The 19,509-nt window shown below is 38.7% G+C and overlaps 1 protein-coding gene across 1 annotated transcript in view; it reads left to right on the top strand.

The window, feature by feature from the left end:
• The first annotated feature begins 733 nt into the window (after nt 1–733).
• LOC145982677 (uncharacterized) overlaps nt 734–19,509 on the top strand; it is a 93,677-nt gene continuing 74,901 nt past the window's right edge. The window contains exon 1 of the mRNA XM_083116047.1: nt 734–815. Within this exon, the coding sequence (XP_082972173.1) occupies nt 803–815 (13 nt within the window). The 5' untranslated portion in view covers nt 734–802. The remainder of the gene's footprint in view (nt 816–19,509) is intronic.

Here is a 19,509-nt window from a genome sequence, read left to right as displayed (position 1 = left end):
TCCCAGAATCGACGTGTCAATTTAAGGTTTAATGTCTAAGAGTTTGATATTGTCCCCAAATAACACATATTACCCATTACAATTCCCTTGGATTCCCCTAAATACTTTCTTTTCTTCATGTAATGAATTAAATATGGTGCTTTTAAGGTGTAAATGTTTTACATATATTTTGGAAAAATATATAAATGTTTATTTTTTTATTTATTGAAGGGGGAACAACCCCTCCCAAATCTCCTTATGGGCACCTCTGTCTATGTCGACGCCAGGGAAACCGGGTTCGAATTCCGACCTGGACATGTATGTTACATGATAAGTTACATATTATATAATTTATTGTTCATTGTAATATGAAGGTTCAATTATTTTTGCCCACCTCCAAATGTTTTCATGACGTAGCATGAATCATCACCCGCTCTGAACACCCCTGACTCTAGGAATTGTTGTTGTACTTTGCACAAAGAGATTGATTAAGTTTTGTAAGCGTCACCAAACTCTCTTGGAACATGCTTGTTATGTCTTCGACAACTATCGTTCATCGAACATGAGTCAGTGGCTATTGTTCCTCTTAGAAAACAATAGGCCCAAAGGCTCTGTTGATATGAGTGGGCGAGGGGCAAATTTCTCACCCACCGTCGAATAAGTGGGACTTTTTAAATGAATACACGTTGACACATGCAATGCGCTGCTCACGTGGCGAGCGTTTTACAAACACCTCATTGTGCAGTGAGCTCTCCAGCGAAGTGGTTGCTGACCCACCGAGCGACACTCAAGACAGGGGACTTCCGTTGAACTTCACGAAGAAATGAATCCACTAGGTAAGTACCGATATAGACTCTGTCCGTACACAGGCGGATCTAGATTTATTTTCTCGGGGTTCACAGAATATGCGTAAGACCAGAATAAGTGCATGATAGGATGTAACGTTGGAAATATAATATGTAGACTTTTTACATACTAAATGCAAAGCATATTTTCTTAGCGTATTTTTTTTTCTTTTTTAAGTTTGCCGAAGTTTGTTTTAGGCCTACTGTGCGTTCACATAAGCTAATTGAGACTGCTCAAATCCACTGTGTCTCGTGTCTGCACTGGAAATCGAACCTGGGACCTTGTTTACAAGCCAACAGTGTCATTCCCGATGGCGCAGTAGTATCGGCGTCGCCTTGTAACCAAGTGGCCCGGGTTCGATTCCCGGAGGAGGCAAATAGTGGTTCGGATCCCATTTTAAACTGTAGGCCCAGTACCGATTAGCCTTACTGTGCATAAAGTGGACTTAAAACACCAACTCAATCAATCGATCAACAAGCCGACAATGTTAGCCCTTTTTGTGAACCAGAATCAGTTTTACAGTACTTGAATTAGCAATGATTTAGAAAGGAAAGAATGAATGTCGAGAATTCATTTTCATGGGCAAAACTGTCACAAACATCGGAAATACCTGAATATTTGTATGTGTGTATCTGAGGTAGGGGGGGGGAGGGTGCGCGCTAGTGAAAGAGAGAGAGAGAGAGAGAGAGAGAGAGAGAGAGAGAGAGAGAGAGATTTTATAATATATATTTCTTCGTGATCTTCATTAGTGTAAATTTGCATAGAATCTCTGTCTCCATATTTTATCCTCTGAAGGCCTCCCAATGCCGTAGTATAAACGTTATTGTTTTGTAACAAAGATGTACTTTATTCGATTTTCGGTGGAGCACATGCCAGTGTCTAGTAAATCCAGTCCCATTAATTAATTTCTGCAAAAACTTTATTTTATTATTTGTCTGTCCGGAAAAGAATATCACCCAAGGAAGTCACGAAACGTTTCTGCCTTGTGTTGTTCGAACATTTTTCGTTTGTTGGGAAATAATGATATCATAACTTTTCATATATTTAGTCTTCTCATTCGGAAGGGGCACTTGCCCCCGTGCCCCTCCCGCTAAATCCGCTAATTACACCGTGTATTTAGAATGTTTATTATTTACTTGATTTTGTTCCACTATTGTTGTTTATACGTTAAAACGATCTAAAGTGGTTTATATTGTTCTGAAGAAGAGTCTTTGAGACGAAGGGTCGAGGGCCGTGAACACTGTGTCAAAAACAAGGGTAGCAGAATCTTGATTCATGGATTGATTAGGTATATTTTACTTCGCTTATCTGCTACTTTTGCATAATCGCTGAGATGAGGATGAGTGATGATACGATTAAATTGATGGAGTTACACTCACACTGAACACCCATACCCAGGCCGGGATTCGACCCAATGACACATGGATTCATAGCACGCTGTGATAACCACTCCCCCACGGAGGGCGACAGCGTAAGCTTGAGGACAACCACCCACCCATTAACCCCGTCAATTTCCATTGATTGATTGATTGATTTAGTTTATTTTACTTCTCATTTTGTGCCTCTTGGCTCATTTGCGAAGATGGGGATGAGTGATGAAATTGATGAATGGACATTCACAAACAACCAAGCCCGAGCGGGATTCGAACCCGGGACCCCGTCAATTTCCATGTTTGTGTATGTATGCATATGTATATTTGTAGGTTGCCAGAAATAAACCTAATGAATCCATAAATCAAGATTCTGCTACCCTTGTTTTGGACAAATTGTTCACCACTGCCCTCGACCCTTCGTCCCCACGACCCCATAAGGATTTCGAGGGGAGTTGTCAATTGTGGCCGCTGTTCTATAACAAATCAAATGTATTTTGATTAAGGTAAAGCTCTCTTGCTTGGGCTAAAACAATCTTAGGCCAAAACATTCTTGCCACAAATATTTCGATATCCGGGTTTGCCATATTCTGTCCCGGCTGGAGCATTGCCGCTCATATCGGCAAAGAGAGGAGATCGAGTGGGCAGAGTGAAGCAGTAAACACTGTTGCAATTACTGGTAACTGCAGTTGCTTTCCTCCCCTTCACGCAATACAGTTCCCTCTCACGTGGTCATTGGTGGAGCCGTCTCGCGTCACTACTTGCTTGCTCCAGAGATCTTGGGGCAGGGTATACTACTATTAATTTCTCTATTCTATTGAATAATTTACAACGTGTTGCTATGTACTATATTAAGTATAAATATTTCAGCACACACAGAGAACTGTCAATAGAAAAGTATTTTTAACAGGACAACATTTCAGAAAATAATGTACAGGGTGACACATATTGTATCTACTAATATCAGTTGGCAATCCTACCTGATTCCCATGCGCAGAAGTCTCCCATGCTTAGGCAGCTGCAAGTCTGGCAATTAGTCTGTCCTGGAACGTAGGCCTGTTCGGACACAAATGGTGGCAGTTGAGGCGTTCGTCCGAACGGGTTCCATTCAGGAGATGCATCGGGCACTGCACTGAGAAGCATCAGGGCGCCAGAGAATACGTCTTCACCTACCTGGAGACTTCTGTTTCTGCCCGCTACCATTAGCTATCTATTGTATGACCCATCCTATCATGTTGTGACGCTCTGGCACGTGTTGATGGTGACCCTCATTGGACCGTCGTCGCAGTTCACCTATGATCAGATAATACTATCCAAGAATAAATCTGGATGTATTGGCAATTTTCTTATTTTACGTCGATTTTCTATCTATTTGATCTGCTCGCCACGATGAGAATGAATTATGATTAGATGAAGTCACAAAGAAACACACGATTGAAATATGTGTGACGAAGAGATAATAACCATGGTGTCCTGAGCGGGACCGCAATAATTTACGTTAATTATTTTAAGGGACTAATAATTACAAGTGATACTGTTAGAGTTGTTGCAGGAACACAAGTTGAAGCAGTTTTATTGTGGGGGGGATATGTTACTTTCCTTCCTTCCCCTGGAGAAATTCCTGCGGAAGCTCGTGACAATAACCCACAAAAAGCTGGAGAGTACAAACTGAATCAGCCACTCTGGAAGAATGAAGGAGGGAGTTGCAAGGGATATCTTACGCCCTGAGCAGCTACAGAAGCTCTTATGACTAACCAACTCTCTAGCCTTCTTAAACCCGAAGATTCATGGCTGCAGCAACACAGCCCTCCATCTGTCCCTATCTTCAGCAAGATCTATATAGTCTTTTCCATCCCTACCGATTTCCTTTAGGTCTATCTCAACGTTGTCCATCTTCGTCTTGGCCTTCCTACAGGTCTCTTACCATCAGGTTTCCCAACAAGAATCATGTAAACTTCTCTTTCCTCTCCCATTCATGCCACATGGCCTGCCCACCTACGTCTTCTTGATTTAATTATTCGAATAACATCTGGACATGAATACAAATTATGTAGTTCTAAATTATGTAACCTTCTCCACTCACCTGTTTCCCCATACTATTTAGGTCCAAATATTTTCCTAAGGATCTTATTTTCAAATACTCTCAATTTATGTTCCTCTTTCAATGTAAGGGACCAAGTTTCACACCCATATAATACTACAGGCAAAATTTCTGTTTTGTGTATTTTAACTTTTAGTTTCTTAGATATTAAACGAGAAGACAAAACTTTATGAAGAGAGAAGTAACATGCATTTCCTGAATTAAGCCTGCTTTTTATTTCCTCTTTCATATCATTTTCACTTGTTAATATTACTCCTAAGTATTTGAATTTGGAAACTGGTTCAAACGAGTTGTTATCAATAATTAGATTTTGATTATTACCTAACACTTGGTTTCGGCCTGTAAGCATATATTTAGTTTTCTCTTTGTTAACTTCCAAACCTATCTCTTTAGCAGTTTTGAAAAATATTTTAGCCTTATTCTTAATTGTATTTATAACATCCCCTAATAAGTCAACATCATCTGCATATGCTAACAACTGAGTCAAACCATTTAATTTTAGTCCTTCTTTAGTTTCTTTTACCTTCCTTACAGCATATTCTAAGGCAAAATTAAAGAGCAATGGAGATAATGCATCTCCTTGTTTTAACCCATCATGAATTGTAAATTTGTCCGACACATTAATACCCACACGAATTTTACTTTCTGTTTCACTGGTGCATACTTTTATCATATTAACAAGCTTCTTAGGTATTCCAAACTCTACTAATATATTATATAATTTATCTCTTTTGACCGAATCATATGCATTTTTGAAATCAACGAATAGCTGATGGACATTTTGATTATATTCCCACTTTTTTTCAAGTGTCTGTCTAATGTGAAAAATTTGATCTGTAGTTGATCTGTTACGTTTAAATCCACATTGATAATCACCTATAATTTCATTAGCATATAAGGTTATTCTTGCTAAAATAATGTTAGATAATATTTTATATGTTGTTGAGAGTAGAGGAATTCCACGGTAATTATTGCAGTTCATTTTCTCACCTTTTTTAGACACAGGAACAATTATGGATTCTTTCCACTGTTGATTCATTTCTTCTTTATTCCATATTAAACAAATTAATTTATGAATTTGACACATTAACGAATTTCCACCATATTTAATTAACTCAGCGGGTATTAAATCAATGCCAGGTGCTTTGTTATTCTTTAGACTTTTAAAAGCATCTTTAACTTCAGTCAAGTTAGGTTCTGGAACTAATGGTTCTACTGTGTGCACTTAATTTACTTCTGATTTATCTCTTACATGAACATTTAAAAGGTCATTAAAGTAGTTCTTCCATCTATTTAGAATATCGCATGGGTCAGCTAGAAAATCACCGTCCTTATCTTTTATCAAATTTACTTAAGGTTGCCACCCCTTTCAAAATTCATTTACACCTTTATATAAGTCTCTGATATTTTTTTTGGCTATTTTTTTCAATTTCGTTAATTTTGCTTTTCAAGTAATCTCTTTTTGTACTTCTAAACGTGCGGTTAACTTCTCGCTTTATTCTATTATAATTGCTAAGATTTGTATCATCAGAGTTATTTAACGAGGCTAGCCTGATTTCTTATTTCTATTAGATTATGACATTCCTTATCAAACCTTGGCTTACTTTTTCGTGGTTTATGATACTTTCTTTAGCTGCTGATTTTATTGCATTACGTAAGTGCTCCCAATTCTTATTTAAGTCTGTTTCATTTATATTTTCATCATCATTTAAATCCTGCAAAACATCAAATCTATTTGACAGTTTAATTTGGTAATCTTTCTTAATTCTTTCATCAGCAAATTTTCCTGTATTAAATTTTATAACTTTTAGATTTTGTTGCTTATGATTTATCACTGCGAGTCTTTCTCTTAATTTAGCAATTACTAAATAATGGTCACTGGCACAGTCAGCACTTCTATGTGTTCGAACGTCAATTTTACTAGTATGCCTTCTCTTGACAATGAGAATATGATCTATCTGATTATAAGTTTCACCATCTGGAGAAGACCAGGTATATTTATGGATATCTTTATGTTTAAAAGTGGTACTTTTCACTATTAAATTCTTTGAGGTTGCAAAAATAATAATTTTTTAAACCATTATCATTACTTAATTCATGTAGACTTAATTTACAAATCGTGGGTTTAAATATCTCTTCTTTGCCAATCTGTGCATTCCAGTCACCTAACAGAATTTTCATATCATACTGGGAAAATTTATCAAAGATCTGTTCCAACTCTGCATATCATCTTTAGTATTATCATCTTTATCTTCCGTTGGTGCATGTATGTTTATTAAAATAATTTTACACCACCTTCCCTGTAAAACTGCATATGATATCCTATCATTAATAAATTCTACTGTTTTAAGAGCCGAGATAATTCTATTATTTATGAAAAAGCCTGTTCCAAAAATATAAAATGGTATAATTTTTTGTTTTATAATTCCCTCGTCCTATCCACCTAACTTCCTGGACAGCTACTACATCTACTTTATACTTAACTATCTCATTAACTTTACACTGAAATGCCTCTGGCCGGTAAAGGTTCAGAACATTACAGGAGCCTAATTTAATATCCTTATTCCTAATGTAGATCTTATCCTTATTCCAGGGACCTCCCAAAGTAGTCCCCACCCGAAGATCCGAATGAGGGACTACTTTACCTCCGGAATATTTTACCTTGGGAACATCCATGGTCTCATTTTGCTGTTTCTTGACATGTCTTTTTACCGTGCAGAGTTGTCAGCTCTACGCCTAACCCCCAATATGAATGGAGGACCGCACCTGTCGTTGGTCAGCGGATCCCTCGGATCTAGCTGGGAGGATCACATTGTAGTAGTCCACCAACCATACCCCACTTCTGCCGATTGTGGGACGTTAATAGAGCAATGACAGGACAGCTCTGTAAATCCCAACAGAGCAAAATGTTGCTTTCAAAGTGCGTGGTTCTCTCAAAATTTTTGTAACTATTTGGTAACGTATTGTACAACTGCATGCTTGTGTGAAATGGTACTTTTTGGTATGCAGTTAGCCGAACTTTGGGAATGTGATTTTTTTTTTGTCTGGTATTGTAATTGTGAGTGTCTGAGTTCTATGTATAGTTCGATTTCGTTTCGTGTAAAAAAGTAGGTGTTACAAGTATGTTAAAGCTCTTATGACTGATATTATCAATAAATAATTAGTTAATGTTGCTAATATTTGCATGTTTTGTGGTGCAGATTTTGCGTACATTCCTTCAAAATACCTGAAAAATTCATAGCAGCCACAATTCACCGAAAAAAGCTCAACCCATAAAATTTGTCCACCGGAGTAAAATGTTTTCGCCAAGGCACTGGCATTAAACTTTATCCATTGACCTGAAGAAGTCTTACCTAAACAACTTCATGTCGAGTGTTGTTACTCGTAACAATCATCCCGGGTTCGAATCCCGGCCTGGAAATGGGTGTTATTTGTGAGTGTCCCTTCTCAATTGCATCATATCATTAGTCATCCTCATCTTCGCGATTAGCGAAAAGTGACAGAAAACCGAAGTAAAATCAATCAATTTATAACAATTGAACGACATCCATAAAGAGGTACCGTAAGTGCTGTTTAAAATAAATTAACGGCAATGTATAGAAAAATTGCAACTTACACTCATCTTTTAAAACTTTATCGTTTTCACACTCACTCTAAAAAGAAATGTTCAACAACAGTTGACCACCGACCCCCTGGACAGGGATTGATGGCTCTATCCCTAAAGTGAGAATCATAGAACTTAAGACCTTCTGTAAACAAAAGCACGTGTACCCTAACAGTGTAGCAAACTTATGAAAAAAAAAATAATCCACATAGCCTACAAGGTGTAAAAACATTCCATTTGTCAACAGATGCGGAATAAGCAATGTATCACTTATGACGTTGAAAGTTATTGAATGTATGTAAAAAAAATGTACATCTTGCCTGGTGGTTGACTTTCAGACTCATCACCGAAGTTCTCTGGCTTGAATCCCAGCATGGGTGTTATTTGTGAGTGTCCCTTCATGTATTTCATCTGACGATCATTCATTCTCATCGTTGGGATTAGCCAAAAGTTGAAGAAAAGCAACGCTAAATTAAAAAAAAAATTAAATACAAAATTTACATCTTATCCCCCAGGAGTAAGACGGTTCCGTACCAAAGGATTAAATGTCTCTCATCTTTTACTAAAAAAAACCTTGCTAGAAGAATGTGACACATTGAGATAAATTACGTTTTGAAACCGGGGTTTCATCATTAAATTTATTTGATGTTTGAAAGTGTTATGATTTATTATTATAGATAATGAAAGTAAGCTAACACATATGATTTGATTGACTAAATTAATAATTATTAATTAGATAAAAATAATGGGAATAACTCATTTGGTTTGATTGATTTGCTTTATTTTACTTCCTCTCTTGTGCCACTTATGGCAAATTTGCGAAGATGGGGATGAATGATGATGATATGATGAAATCGATGAATGGACATTCACAAACATTCATGCCCAGGCCACGATTCGAACCCGGGACCCCTGGCGTCGTAGCGCGATGTGCTAACCACTCCGTCAGGGGGCGGCTAACTAATTTGGAATTCAAATATCACCTATCCCCTCATCGTCTCGTAACTAATGACAAATGTGCGTGTCACAACGTGGTCGATCTACACCTGAATGTCATACATTCCAGTATCCTCAAAAGTGTACTTCAACATCTCTAAAGTTACTTCATCCAAAAACACACTCGTATGTTCTTCTCATCCCGTTCAAAAATGCTGGATTATGCAGCAAAGACACCAAGGGAAACTAAAACCGCAACTTAGAGAAGCATAAAAGTGGGGAAAGAAGAATGTAGAATACAGAAATATTTTGAGGCAGCCACATTTTGTTGTACACTACATATAAAATAAAATGCATATTTGCGGGTGAATTTTTAAATATTGTCACATTTTCTTCTCTCTTTTTGAATCAACCTCCCTCACCCTAAGGCCTGCCCTCCTTCACCCGCAAAAGTATTCCGGAATGTGAGGCTGTCACCATCCGGATGGTGAACACCTCTTGATTATAGATCGACTCCTGCATCCCACCCCTCCCCCATTCCCGGAGGATCGTCACTGACAATGTGAAATCACACTCTCATATACCGATATTCGACATACCACTTCCGTTTCTGTACTTGAGTTAGTGAGAAGTATTGAGGTTGGCAACAGCCAAATAACGGATTTCTTCCGCATCATGTAGTCCTTTCTATGAAAGTACGCTAAAGGAAGAAAAACGTGTAAATTACATTGGATTATACATTTTAAAATATATTTTCATTAAAGGTTTCTGTTTATAATAATAATACGTGATTATTGTGTAAATTACAATCGATCACGTGAACAGCAAGAAAATAGCACCAGTTTCGAACATGGCGACTTCCATGCGTGCAGGAAGGTCTCCCGTGTTTTCGGAGTAGTCTTTCGGAAATAAGCCGTTTGAAAAGTGACAAGAAGCAGGTTGTTCTTAACGCTTATGTGACGTGTTGTTGGTGCTATCCAGAGCAAGCAGTGAAGTTTGTGTCCAAGTGTAATTGTGTGTCTGCGTCTTTGCGTTTTTGGTGTGGTGAAAGAAAGGAAAACGACCGGTCAAGTTGTGAGTCCCGCGAAAACAACACGTTGTTGCTCGTATAAACAAGTACACCGATTTTGAGATAAGCGGAATACAAAGCGATGGGCTTTCGTATTCTTTCAATCAAAGAGCCGTCCTGTTCACTGTGGGGAAGTAGACGTTAAATCGCCTCTTGTGCCACGTTGAGTACCTTTTTGAGATGCAAATTTGACCGTACTCTGACAGGATGCTGTCTAGTGCCGAAAATGCCTCAAGTTAAAAAAGGAACTGCTGAATCAAGGTAAGAAAATACATTACTTGCATGAGACGTGCGTAAATAATGTGCTTATTATCGTCTTCTTGTGCACGAGAAACCGAGAGAAAGATAAACAATTTCTTTTTATTCCCCGGCTTATCTTTGTTTAGCTTCTGCTAAAACTGGCGGTATATTTGTTGCACAAATGAGAAAACAATACTCTACATGTCAACAATGTTGGACAATAATTTAGTGGAAGAGGAAGCAATAAAACCAAAAGGCTTGAATTTACTGAAACGAATCTCTTGCATAACTTTGGCGCTGTCATACTGAGAGAGGAAGGGGGGAAGGGGGATCTGTTAGCCCTGTGTCAGATAAATGGGACTTTTGGCGTAGAAAAATATGTTCATTCTTGAACAAGAACACGTATTTAATCACGTGTAGAAAATGTATTGTACTTCAATGTGTAGATTATCAGTTAAAATAAGAATACGTTTTTCCATGTTACGTAAAATTAAAGGTTGCGATTGAGCAGCATATGATGGCCGCACCATTCACGAACAGCTGGCGCGGAGTGATACGTTACTCGAAGTAAGACGGTTGTTTACAGAGGGTCGGAAGGTTCATGATTCTTACTATAGGTATGTGCAGTGTTCACCACTGGTCGGGGAACGATTGAGAACAAAGAGGCAAGGACAATGATGAAAGTGTCACTGAAATCTTCTTGAATGACGGAAGAAAAAATACTGAAGAACTGTAGTCAGCTTGACGGTCCAAAATTTGATCTTACAAATAGAGATCCATGTTATACGTTTCGGTCAATTAGTTCCTTGACAGAACAACACAAGATGGCTTAGTATGTTTCGTGGCCGTGCTCGTTCATGATCGACTTTGGATCTCGCTACAGAAGTTCAAACGTTCGAGTCCCGCTTTGGGAGTTTCCAAGTATCCCATCATGAATTCCATGTAATCATCACTCAACTTAATTGTCGCGATTATCCAAGCAAGGAAGTAATGTGACGTAAAACAACGGAAAAACAAATACAGGATTGTGTATTCCGCTTTATGGTTACCTTAAATGGTTGATGTGTACCCAATTTTTGAAGTGGAGATTGTATACTGTATAGGCGGATATGTGCCTCAGCTTTTGGTTTGGGAGCATTCACCTATGATTTAGTCTGCAACCAATGAAAGTAATGGGGCTAGGGTACAGGTTCTGCATAGATGTTGCTTGCTGGGAGAATACCATACCTCACATCACTTCGAGCACTGTGTGTACCAGTTTCGGAGGTAGCTTAAGATTAGTGGCGGATTAAGGACCTTCTGTCGTGGGAGAGATTGATTATATTTTACCTGTGGCTAGAGCTGCAAAAAGCTGGCTTTTTTGAATGGACGGTTTTTTTCGATAAAAATCCGGCCTTTTTGAAAAAAGAAACGATTTGTTTTGGCTTTTTTGGATTTTTACCAAATACAGCTAACCTATTTCACTTGAAGTTACTGTTATGAGTTTACAGGTTTGTAGTGACATACTTTACAACTAGCTAAAAGAATTTGACATAATGTAGCAGCCAAGAGACAGATATTGGCTAATCCCAGGAGACACATATTGCATAATTGTTCAGGTATCTTACCGAGGGGAGGGGGGGGGGGAGTTCAGGCCCACTACCTCTATTTTCTAGATTTCCCAACTGTTTGAAAATAAAATTACATTGATTCAACAATAAAACGTTTTTTTTAAAATTTTTGTGATAAAAAAAAGTGTGGACCTATGAGCCGCCCCCTGGTATGTAAGTTTTTCGTATGGCACGGGCAAGCTAGGGGTTAAAACTAAACATGTAGTCCTGATGAGCACATCCGACCATGAAATGGACTTAAAAAAAGCTTTTACATGTTTGTGTCTCAATATAAATGTTTGTCATATAATATGAAACAAATGTTAATATCAAAATACTCGATGTTTCGGTACAATTAAAAATCTTTAATGTTCACAACACATATGCGGAAGCATACGTATTACGTGAATTTGTGTATATATCCTGTTTAACGGAGCTTTGAACCGGAAGTGACACGTGGTTCTTGGAAAGCAACCCTTAGAAGTAAATGCAACCTTTCGAACCGAAGCAACATAAGCTGCAAGTGTCGCTTGTCACTTGGTCTGTACCGTTTTTTCAGAGAATTTTCAAACCAAAGCAACAAGTGACATGTGTCACTTGGAAGCAGACCCTCAGTAATCCATTCAAGCTTTTGAACTGAAGCACGACAACAAGCTAAACATGTCACTTGCATGTTGCTCGGACTATACTGTTTTCTCAATGTTGTGTATTCGGTCTTTATTCTTGCATGCACGGTGAATGTCTTGCTTTATACTGAAGAAGACTGTGTCGCTTGTCATCTGTAACTTCAGTCTGAAAGCTTCTTCATTGGCACGTATCATGTAGCTTCGGTCTTGTTTGTGCATGCGTGGTGAATGTTTGCTTAGACTGATGTGACCCTTGTCGCTTCAATGTGATACCCTCCACTGTCATGTGTTGCTTCGTTCTGAATGTTCTCTATACTTAACCAAAATGTTAGCTACTTCATCAGAGATTAAGATCTAATTTAGCCTGTAAATCACATAAGAACAAATTGCAAGTACTGTTGATGGAAAAAGGCTGGCTTTTTGACAGAAGGTTCTTTTTATAATCATGAATGACCCCCTGGAGTGGAATAAAGTAACGCTGTTGCCTCGTAATAAGAAGAGGTCTGAGGTTGAATCCTCTGTGGAGGCAGAGTGCTTTGGATCTCATTTCAAACTGTGAGTCCAGTCCACATATCTTTAATAGATTATTTTTTACTATTTGCGCCGTCTCATTTGCTTCTACTTCAGTTTTACAACCGCCGCGTCGCAAACGATCCGTTGCACCCAGGGGTTGACGACTATTTTTATAAATCTAATTTTATATTTGACAGCAAGTCTATACATTATTGAACTATGATTATGCCATACTCAATATATTAATATTAATTAAGGTTGCATATTAATTTCCGTATAAACTTCAGAAATATATTTATGAGTGAAATTGTTGAGATCAGGGCAACGACATGTAAGAAATAAATTTACTGGGCTGTGGTGTCACAAAGATTGAAAACCACTGCAACAAGCAGCCAAAATACATCACTAGTTACTTCGTGACCAGGTTTAGCGGGCGTTTAACCAAATTATACATGATGTACTGGAAAGCCTGAATACAAATATATATTTTATTGAACACAAAATTTAATGTAAAGAGATTTGATACTAGATTTTCAAAAGGTAAGGCAGTATTTTCATTTTTGCTTCATGTGTGTGTTCGCATAACAAATTCAAGCATTGAAAATCATATCATACTATTAGGTTTTATTAAAAACACATACAAAACTTCTCTAGTTATGTGAATATATTTATACTATATAAGCCTACCGAAATGTGAAGATAAAACTCGGAAAGAACCGCCCATTCAAAAAGCCAGCTTTCTTGAAAACACTGTTTATGTCTAGCTACGAATTTCATATTGTAAATTGTATTCTATATTTAGAAATGAGTGTCTAATTTACAGTAGGGAGATAAACAAAAACCATGGAACAGGAAAAATGCTGACAAGTGCTGTATTTTCATTTATTTGAGACACTTTCGTGAAAAAGCAGAAAAAAGTCAAACCAAAAAAGCCACGAAAAAAACTCAGGTTCTTAAAAGAAAAGTCGTTTTTTTTCGACCTCTTCCAACTCTACCTGTGGCCCACTGGGTTCACGCAATGTTCTTATTCGACACACATTGTCCAGTGACACTTTTCAATGTCGAGGTAAAGAGGCAATCGCCATGTCCTTTAATGTGAATTGTTGATCTCTTGGAAGGGGAGGGGGGGATCGTACAATTGTTAACATTTCAGAGGATGGAGATTGCTATTTACTCTGATACAAATGACAATGACTGTTCGTTTTAGGGTGCCTAAATTTAGACGTTCCTGAAGGAGGTATAGGATTTTAGATGCCAAAAGGAATCGCTCCTTATGCTCATGTTAAACTACCAATCACATCTCCGCGATACGTTTTTTGTTACATAAAATGAGGTGTTTAAAGGATGCCTTTCTCTCAATACACCCAAATATCAACCTCACTTCAACCTAGTACACCCTGGACTGCATTTTGAGATTAACGAGACTCTGGTGTCTGGACTCTTACCAAGTATGATCGTCAGTGGGATTTATGTTATGTGCCGTCCATGTGTGTCTGTGATTGCCCTTTCATCATTTCATCTTAACACCATTCATCCTTAATATCCTGATTGACCAAAAGAGGTAGAAATACGAAGTAAAATAAATTACATCAATCAATTAGTATATGGGATAAGGATATAATGTTTATAAATGTACGTAGAAGTATAGATTTGATTTTTAAAATTAAAATTCAGAATGGTACGGAACTCAAGCTGTTTCTCTAGTCACGTTAAAATATATGCATATATATGTTCATTATATAAATAAACACACAGGCATATATTACCTAGATATATATATGAGAGAGAGAGAGAGAGAGAGAGAGAGAGAGAGAGAGAGACACTCAGTCGTTATAGCATGCGAGAGACCCGGGTTCGATCTACGGCGGGGGAGTGACCGGAAGTTTTCCCACGTGTTCAAGCAGCTCCGGCGCACACCTAGCGTCGTATGAAGTGGGTACCAGGGGAAACTCTGGGGGGTAAAAGGGAACAGTGGTATGGTGCTGTTCACATCACCCCCCGCTTCCGGCCGTGATCAAGAAAGTTTGGGGCCCCAACTCCACACACCACATACGCCTTCGTCGCGTGGTGCAAAGCACAGGGGAGCACTTATGTATGTATAAAGTCTGACATACACAAAAATGTTTTGATTGAAATTAACTCTTGATGAAAGCATATTATCATCGTCTATCAAAAAGTAAATATCAGAAGAAAAATTTTCACGTCTATAATTTTAAGGGACACTCGACACACTCATGGGTATACGGAGGTTTGCACATTGATGGATTGATTTGGTTTATTTTACTTCGCTTTTCTGCCTCTTTTGGCTAATCGCGATTATGAGGATGAATGACGATATGAACGATATTGATGAAGGGACAGTCGCAAAGAACATTCATGCTTAGGTTGGGATTCGAACTAGGGACATGTGTAGTCGCAGTGTGCTCCGCCAACCACTCCGCAGCTCAACCCATGCATTCCTAATTAAATTCACCGTAACTGTGGCTCCAGGTGTCAGTCTTGCTATCCTGGAATAATGCTGTTTCGAGGCCGAGCGTAGAAGTGGATCAAGGTAACACTTTTGACCCCGGCGAGGTGAATTTTTGTGGTACCCCCTACTTTCCACCCTGGACCCTTCCCACCGTTCTACCTTGATCCTCCTACTTTCCACCTACCTCCAATAAAAATAATAAAATAAAAAAAACATGTCGAGGATATTATTTATACGTAGTTTTAGTGACGAAAGAAAATACCCTTATTCTTTAAATACTTTAAGTATTACTTCATTTAATTAGGCTCACACGGGAGATGTACTACGTAGATATTTCAAAAATAGATATACATAGATATATTTGAGCTATCTACGTGGGTCGTTCAATATATAAGTTTCCGTATGCTGTAAAAAAATATTTTTAAGATACATTAGAAAACTATACATACATGTGTAGGAGGATCCTTCCTCACTTCTCCACATAATTCCCATAGAGATTCAGGTATTTGTCCCACCGTTGCCCCAATTTGTCCATACCCTCTGCAAGAAAATCAGGGCTCTGGCTATTGAGCACTATTCTCACATTGCGCTTCACTTCTTCATCTGTTTCGAAACGGTAACCTTGCAATTCCGACTAACACCAGAAAAAGATGGAAATCACTCTGTGCTAAATCGGGGTTGTATGGAGGGTGGGGCAGCCGTTCCCACCCCAATTGTTCAATTTTGTGTTTTGTTTGCACTGCTGAGGGGGGGGGGGGGGCGAGCGTTATCGTCAAGAAGAATGACACCAGCTGACAGGAGACCTGTTCGCTTATGTCGAATTGCGTTTTTCAGTTTATCCAATGTTTGACAATAACGGTCAGCATTAATTGTTCTTCCTCGTTCCAAAAAGTCCATAAGCAGAACGCCCTTAGTATCCATGCTTCTGAACTCCTTATGACGCGAGCCCGCATTTTCCTAACAAGCATTTACTTTTCGCCCTTGAGCGCATGCGCCTTCACGTCTGATAACGAATCGATTGTTGTTCCTTATAGACGAAGGATGGCGTTTGTCAACCATGTGCTTCTTTTTAATGGTATTGCTTTATGCAATATTTTATAGCACAGGGAAACTTATATATTGAACGTCCCTAGTACGTAGTACATCTCCTGTGTGGGACTAATTTAATGAAGTTAGATCTCTACGCTGGGAGAAACCAGGCAACGTCGACGTCTACAGTGTTTCAAAGGCAACAGTTCCCGTTGCGGTGGCACTTGCAGAGAAGATTCCAAACGGTAGCTCAGTGGTTGTCGGCTACCGCGGCGGCGTGCTTAGCATAGCGCGCTACGGACCCAGGGGTCCCTGGCTCCAGTCCCGGCTAGGACATGGATGTTTGTGTTGTCCGTAAAGTGAGAAAACCGATAATAAAGAGAGAAACTGATATGTACGAATGTTGAAAAAGATTGTGAATGACGGGTATACCACCGAAAAGGGTATTCCTTAAAAAGAAATAAAGTGGTAGAGCAATGTCACGATATGGAAGAGACCCGGGTTCGAGTCCTGGTCGAGCCTGCATTTTTCGCTGACATATTTAGCTATTACTGCTAAAGAACACGTTTATTGTAGGTATGTGTTTGTATAATATCTACATAACATCATAATAACAGCAATATCTTAGTATAACTTGTACTTGATTTTACAATGAACTTATGTTGTGCAGCAGTAACTTCAATTAATTCTTCAACAATAAATCCAAATCTTTTTAAAGCAAATAGTCAGGTTACTTGGAAGCATATAGATATAAACTGTAGATCCAGTCCCGATTGTTTTTTTCTGTGCATAAAATGGACTTGAAAAATAAAATCAAAGAAACAAATAATCGGAAATAAGGTTTTGTTGCTAATCAAGGACGACATCCTCCCTACCCTCCCCCACCCTGTGGGGGGCGCTCACAGTCGCCCGGCCCTTAAGCCGCCCCTGGCTGAGGGTGTACTTAGTAGAAGGGGGGTTGAATACTTTCATAGAAGGTCACCTCGTTCACCCCACTAAAGGAACAGTTACTATCATTTAATCATCCGAATCATCGTAGCCATGTAAACAGGGCTGACCCAAAAAGAAGAAAATTCCGCAGCCTCATTTCAAATATATACCTTTTTTGTAAATATATATCATGAACTTATTTTTATTTTATGTAGATTTTCTACCTATGGGGTTGATCGCGATGATGAGGATGAATTATGAAATAGATGAGTATTAGTTGAAGGATTCGAAACTAGAACCTCTGATGGTGTAAAGCCATACACTCACCACTCTGCCACGGAAATTACCAATGTCATAGAGATATTTTAGAAACCAGGCAAATTATTCTAATGGGCTACATATCGCAGCATATTTGTCAGTTATTATATATGTTCTAATTTTCTAAGTGTACAATGTTGTTTTATTTTACTGTAATATCATAAAACAATATTTTCTCTTTATCCCCAAAATTACAATACTAACAGCAATAATGAAATCCAATTATTTGATAAGAATATTTATATGACTGCATTTTAGTTCCTACAATTAGCAATACAAAAATCCTTTGATATTTCTCATCACTTTTCGATGTTGAACCAGCCTTGCCAAGGTCAATAGGCCACATTACATAAGTATTTTTACTTTTGCCATTTAATTAGCATAAATACAAGTATCACACTTATACTTATAAATATCATTGGGGGACGCATATCTCCTACTCTAGCTCTTTTTTCGTTTGTTTATTTTGATTTGCTTTATTTTACTTCGCTTTTTGTACCACATTTGGCTAATTTGCGAAGATGGAGATGAGTGATGACATGATGAAATTGATGAATGGACACTCGCAAACATTCACACCCAGGCCGGGATTCGAACCCAGGACCCCTACTACTCCAGCTCTTTTCGAAGCTTTTGTGCACGTACATTTTGGCAGTTATCATCCAAAATGAATTTCTTGGTGCAACAAATCTTGCTTGTGGAAATGTTGCGTGATGATAAAAGTGGCATTTTCCAAACTGCTCCATTTATGCGATTAATATGAGTACATAGGTAAACTGTTGTTCATACGAGAGCAAAGCAATAAGTCGGTTCCACATTTTTTTCACAGGAATTTATTGGTCAAACAAGACGACAATAAGTGTGCAGGAGTAGCAGTTCGTTACTTATTTTTCTACATATCCACCACCGACGGCAATACATTTTTCCCACCGTGACACCAATTTGGATATGCCAGTGGCATAAAACGTCGTCGGCTACTGCTGCAACCACTGCCGCACAGCATGTTGCACTTCACGATCAGACGAGAAGTACTGGCCAGAGAATGCCTTCTTCATAGGGCCGAAGAGGTGATAATCAGAGGGCGCCAGATCTGGACTGCATGGCGGAAGTTCAATGATTTCCCAGCCGTACCGAGCGATTATTGTTACACGTTCACAGGTCGTCCGGATCGCTCCTCGTCCGTGACACTGGTGCGACCGGCCTTGAACTGCTGACACCAATTCCCAATGGCTTTGCGGTACAGGACGTCGTCCCCATACACCAGCTTCATCCTCGCGTGAATCTCCGTCGGTGTCTTGCCTTCAGCCCAGAAGAACCGCACCACGGAACGCTGCTCCTCGACAGTCGACGATGTTAGGCGGGTAGCCATGTTTGTCACTGCTGCCATCTGTGGCAGAGACAAAGGAACATTACAAAATCACTCATTATGACCTCGGGTCGGATGACATTTTCACTACCCAAAAGTTCACCTTGGTGTGATTATCCAATCCTCTGCAAAAAAAATCGTGGAACCGAATTACTGATTTGCCCTCGTAGATGCAAAAGGCTCCGAGTACTATCTATATAAAGTAATGGATTACCACTGTTGATTGAGATCTATTTATTTCGTCTCAAGGGCTTCATTGTTTACAAAATACTATAATGACGGCACACAACCCGTTACGCGCATCATCTTTGAAAACCGCTCAAAACATCTTTCAAATTTAGATCAATGTAGAAAGAGGAAAATTACTGTCTCGATTATGTCAATAACCATTCCAGATAAAATTTGTTAAACAAAAGACGTCTTGGTTATGCAGAAGTTCAGCTAGTTGCCATAAAACACCTTCGCTGGGTGAATACTCTACACCTGTCAGCTGTGGAATTCACTGCATGGGTACCATCTTCGA

Source organism: Lepisma saccharinum, unplaced genomic scaffold (genome assembly GCF_977018435.1).
Source record: "Lepisma saccharinum unplaced genomic scaffold, izLepSacc3.1 HAP1_SCAFFOLD_311, whole genome shotgun sequence".
Lineage (NCBI taxonomy): Eukaryota > Metazoa > Arthropoda > Insecta > Zygentoma > Lepismatidae > Lepisma > Lepisma saccharinum.
The sequence above is the reverse complement of the archived record's forward strand: the minus strand, read 5'-3'. Positions and strand labels throughout refer to the sequence as shown.